Source organism: Bison bison, unplaced genomic scaffold, assembly GCF_000754665.1.
Source record: "Bison bison bison isolate TAMUID 2011002044 unplaced genomic scaffold, Bison_UMD1.0 scf7180017864352, whole genome shotgun sequence".
NCBI lineage: Eukaryota > Metazoa > Chordata > Mammalia > Artiodactyla > Bovidae > Bison > Bison bison.
The window spans coordinates 2,721,018-2,726,631 of NW_011494924.1; the positions used below are offsets into that span (position 1 = coordinate 2,721,018).

Below are 5,614 nucleotides of genomic sequence, written 5' to 3' on the forward strand. Positions count from 1 at the left end.
CCGCCCCCGGCTCGCCGGTCACCGGCTCCTCGCCGTTCGCTACCCAAGGTGAGAGGCGGGAGGGTGGGGTGGGGTGAGGAGGCCGGCGCCCCGGGGCGGCGCGGCGACCCGCTGTCACGTCGTCGCCGCCCGGGGTGCTCGGCGGGGGAGGGGCGAGGAGGGTCTGTGCTGGCGGCGGTGACATGCAGGGCTCGCGCGCTCTGCGGCGTCCGCGCGCCCCGCAAGCAACTTCCCCCGGCGCTGTGGACTTGGCCGAGCTGCTGCTCCCGCCCCGCCAGCCTCCTCCTCCGGGCTGCGTGGCCCGTGCAACCCGTACTTTTGAAAACCTCTGCGGGAGTGCGCTGTTGTCTATCTCCGGCCCTTTGCCGGCTGCATCTAGTTAACCGCTACCCTCTGCCTCCCCGCAGCTTTGTCCAGGTGATACTAATCATTTCGTCTGTACCCACGTTATTTGAGCTGGCGAGAGGAAGGGAGGGATGAAGATGAGGTGGTGGGGACTTTTATTTGGTTACATATCGGATTCTAGTTTTTTGTTTTGTCTTGCATGTTTTGGGTTATTTACCTTAATGAGCCATCAGTTCTCTCCGATGGGGACAAAGGAACTAAGAGACGGTGTTTTGTGGTGCGAGATTTTGTTTTGAGTCGGTAAATGGTAAAGACAAATAGAAAAAAGTGATTCGGAGTGCAGCATTTTCTTGGATTTTGTGGACAGCAGCTGGAAATGTTGAAGTTACTGTTCTTTGTGGTGTTTGTTACCGTATAATGAGACTTTTGACAGGTAGGTCCCATTGCTAATGTTAACAGGTTTTGAAACACAAAGTTGAAGTAAGCACACTAAATTGTTTGTGGTAGAATAATTGAGGTTTTAAACGTTTACATGGCTAGTATTTGAGCAACTCTGTTTAAAAAAGACAAAGTAACCGGAAATAATTCTGTTTTACATACACTGCCTTTTAAAAAGGGACTAGTTGATGTAGTTAGAGAAAAATTGCTAATTAAATAATTGAGCGAGGTCAAAGAACACATGAAATTGATGCTTTTAAATAGGTTGCAGTGTTAGACTCTTGATTTATTTATGTGTTAGGAACAGTGTCTAGTTGAGAGAGTTTTCCATGGGTCTGGCTGTTTGTGCAGAGCTTGCCAGGGGAGGTACTGACTGCCTGCTCTTTGTTTCTGTTTTTAAAGGATGTTTGTATAAGGAAAAACCTTGGATGGTAGAGACAGTGTCTACCATCAGAGCAAAGAGGAACCATGCATATGGTACAATAGTAACAGATCAGTGTCTCCCGGGGTAGAAGGCAGGCCTGCTTATTGCCCATCATAAAAGGTTAGGGTTCCCTAAACTTGGGCTTCCTCTCCTGCAACACAGCCCATTGCTTGCGTTGCTTAAGCAAGTGTCAACTGACCCTCTTCACCTTGCCAGGTGAAAACCGGGGCTCTGGGAACCAGTGCTAAAGTGTTGATGCTTTGGCTTATGTTATTACTGGAAGTAATAATAAATTGCCCTTTGTCTCTGATTCACCAGTCTCATGCCTTCTCCCAGCTTCCATGGTAAGCTAATACTTTGTTAGTTTGCAAGTACGGTAAAAATCTCAGATCCTTCACCCTAATTTGCTCTTGACATGGCCCACCTGTTGGAAAGTTAATTTTACTTCTTAATTTTTAGACACATTTAAGGGTTTCTTTTATTTATATTTTAAATGTTTAAAATGGACAGTAGCCAATTAGGATCTGAATTCTGCATAATTCTAGAATTAAAGATGTATTGTGTTCCAGGGCATGACATTTAGATCTGAATGAATGAGAACATGAGTAATAAAAGCTCTGATCCTCAATTCTGAGGCAAGTTTGCAATTATAAAGTTCTCAAACTGTTGCAGTCTCCAGATATTTTTTATCTTTGTGTTTGTATTGTAAGCCAGAGTTCAGAAAAGCTTTTAAATTGGAAGGTAATGTTTTCATTTTTTTTATTCTGAGGAAGATGTTTTTTTACCAACGATACTTCTGCATATATCTCTAAAGAAAAAAAGTTAGGATTATCTTCAATAAATTAAAAATACGATGTTGAGTCTTAATAACTTGAATATTTTCTCCCTTCCTCTCTCCTTGCAGACTTATTCTAATATTAGCTGTAACAAAAGTTAATAGTTTATTTCAGAACCACAGTTAACCCTTAAGCAGCACAGTTTGAACTGCAAGTGTGCACTAATACACAGATTTTTTTCAATAGAAATACTAGAGTAGTACATGATTTGTCATGGGTTGAATCCAAGGATGCAGAACTGGGAGGGGGAAGGTCAACAGTAAGTTATATTCGAATTTTCAACTGCACAAGTGTCAGCACCCCTAACCCCCCAGCTTGTTCAAGGATCAACTGTAAATAAGGTTCATTATCTCTGTTCTTCTTCTCCTAATGAACCTGTGGGGACAGGCATCAAAGGTCAAACTACAGTCCTGTCAGGAGCTAACCAAGTAACAGATGGGGAACTAGAAGGCTTGGATAAAATAATAGGAAATGGTGGGAGAGAAAGGAAGGGAGCAAACTCTACTTAGCTCCAGCAGGTTGTCTTGTGATAGAGCAGGGCCAGGCTTGGAGGATCTTTAATTTTTAATGAGAAGTCTGAGGTCTGGAGGAATGTAACATTTCTCTAGTATTAGATATTGGCAAGTAATTAACACATACTCAGTGTGGACCCTTTCTGTAGGCCAAACAAAACTAGTTTTGTTGAGGCCATATGTGTTACAGTTACACTCAGATTTAGATCTAGTCAAAGCTATGGTTTTTCCAGTAGTCATGTGTGGATGTGAGAGTTGGACTATAAAGAAAGCATAAAGATTTAGATAGGGGTTTTCAAATTTTCACTTTACTAGAATCACCTGATATGCTTGTTGCAAATAAGTTTTCTAGACCTCTTACCCCAGAGAGCTCAGTATGTCATAGCTTTATTTCAGAGTTCTAGATAATCATAAACCCAAGTGGTTGGGTTTTATTTTGTTTTTGTGTGGTGTGTGTGTGTGTGTGTGTGTTTTAGTTCAAGCTGTATTATTCTAAAGTACAGTTGCTCAAAGAGGATTCGTTAGAAAATGAAGACCAAATTCAAAAGTGTAGTGTTCTCAACACCATCAAACCTAGTTTCTCTTTCTGTTAAGTGCTTTTTGGTGCTCCTTTTGTTATCCTAAATGAACTTTATAGAAAGTGTTTTCTAACTTTTTTTTTTTTTACAAAAATCGACATAATGGTTTGATTGTTGTAAAGAAGAAACAAAGCTAATTTGTAACAACAAAGATACAGTTTTTGTAAATGCTTAGACACATTTCATGTTTGGTCAGCAAGCCCATATTGAGAACATTGTTTCAATTTTGTATGGCTACCAGTTAGAAAATGAGTGACCACAAGACTTTTATTTTCTTAGTATGCAGTAATGTCCAGGAAAGGGGGAAGAGCTTGGAAAATATTTTCTTTAGATACATTATGGTACATGAAGTCAGGAGACAAACTGATCTTAAATGTTATAATGTTGTGAAATGTTACAATGTTATGCAATATTTTATAGTGTGGATATTACTGTTCAGCCAAAGAGTAGCAGGCTCTAAGAGCTATTTTTAAAGAAGACTGAGCACACTTTTGAAAGGGGTCACTTTAGTTGTCAAAGGGAGAGTAAAATATGAGTCCATCAGTTCTCTTTATTAACTCTTTATTAACTGGCAGTCTGTAACACTTAACCATCAATTCTGGGAGCTGATTTTTTTGTGAAGTTTGCTCTGAAATATTTTATGATAATATTCTTTAACATATTGAAAGTGGCATTTAAAATTTTTCATTTCCAATTGTTGCTTACACATTGAAATACAATTGACTTTTGTATGTTGATAATATCCCATTCTCTTGCTAAATTCAATTAAATCTAGTAGTTTTTTGTAGATTCCTTAGGAATTTCAACATAGACTATCACGTTGGTTGCAGGTAGTTTTACTTATTTCTTTTCATTTTTTTTATAATTTATGACATTTTCTTCTCTTATACTAGCTAGGACTTCCAGTACCATATTGAAGAGAAGTTTAGTTCATTTCAGTATTAAATGAGAGATGACATTCTTTTTCTTATTCCTGATCTTAGGGATAAAACATTAAATTGGGCACTGTAACAGCGGGGGATGGAGAGGGTTGGATGAATTGAAACATATGCAGTAGCATTGAAATATACAATCTACCATACATAAAACAGCTGGTGGGAAGTTGCTGTATAACACAGGGAGCTCAACCCCATGCTCTTTGACAATCTAGAGAAGTGGAATGGAGGTTCAAGAGGGAGTGGGCATATATATACTTATGGCTGATTCACATTATTGTATGGCAGAATCTAACACAACATTGTAAAGCAATTATCCTCCAATTTAAAAAAAAAATTAAGTTGCTCACCATTAATATGTTAGCTTCTTTGTTTTTTATAATTGCCCATTATAAAAAACATTAATAGGTTTCCTTCTGTTTCAAATGTCTTCAGGGTTTTTACCATGAATGAATGATTAATTTGGTCAAATGCATTTTCTATATTTATTAAAATGGTTATGTGGTGGATTTTGTTTTGTTTTTTTTCCTGTTCTGTGGTGACTTACATTGATTTTCATATGTTAAACCAGTCTTGAATTCTTCGTCACAGTGTGTTGTTCTTTCTGTGCATTTCTAGATTTGACTTGCTAATACTTTAAAGATTTTTTTTTTTCTTATATTCATGAGGAACATATGATTATCTTCTGTTCTTACCTAATTTTGGCATCAAGGTAATACCTCAAAATATAGTATAAGGTGTTGCCTCCATCTCTGTTTTCTGAGTTTTTGTATTACTGTTAATGCCTTCTTGAATATTTGACAGAATTCACTAGTGAATCCACATGGGCTTGGAGTTTTCTTTATGGGGATGATTTTGATTAGGAATTCAGTGTCTTTAATAGAAATAGGGCTATCAGATTTTTTCTATTTCTTCTTGAATCCATTTCAGTAAATTGTGTGAATAAAAGTATATGATTTTGCTAATTGGTACATTTATTGGCATGAGTTTGATCGTAACATTCTTTTATCCTTTCAGTGTGTTCAGGAGCTGAATGATGTTTCAGCTTTTGACCAGTGGGTTGCCTAGAAGTGTGTTAAATTTGTAGATGTATGGGGGACTTTCTAGATAGCTTATTTCATTAGAGTGAAAAAAAAAAAAATGCTCTGTAGGATTTAAATCTTTTGAAGTTTACAGTCAGCAAAAACAAGACCGGGAGCTGAGTGTGGCTCAGATCATGAACTCCTTATTACCAAATTCAGACTTAAATTGAAGAAAGTGGGGAAAACCACTAGACCATTCAGGTATGACCTAAATCAAATGCCTTATGATTATACAGTGGAAGTGAGAAATAGATTTAAGGGACTAGATCTGATAGAGTGCCTGATGAACTATGGATGGAGGTTCATGACATTGTATAGGAGACAGGGATCAAGACCATCCCCAAGGAAAAGAAAAGCAAAAAATCAAAATGGCTGTCTGAGGAGGCCTTACAAATAGCTGTGAAAAGAAGAGAAGCAAAAAGCAAAGGAGAAAAGGAAAGATATAAGCATCTGAATGCAGAGTT

The 5,614-nt window shown here is 38.2% G+C and overlaps 1 protein-coding gene across 1 annotated transcript in view; it reads left to right on the forward strand.

Annotated features, from left to right (window-relative positions):
* TRIM24 (tripartite motif containing 24) overlaps positions 1–5,614 on the forward strand; it is a 116,325-nt gene that overhangs the window by 2,012 nt on the left and 108,699 nt on the right. The window contains exon 3 of the mRNA XM_010855018.1: positions 6–48. Within this exon, the coding sequence (XP_010853320.1) occupies positions 6–48 (43 nt within the window). The remainder of the gene's footprint in view (positions 1–5; positions 49–5,614) is intronic.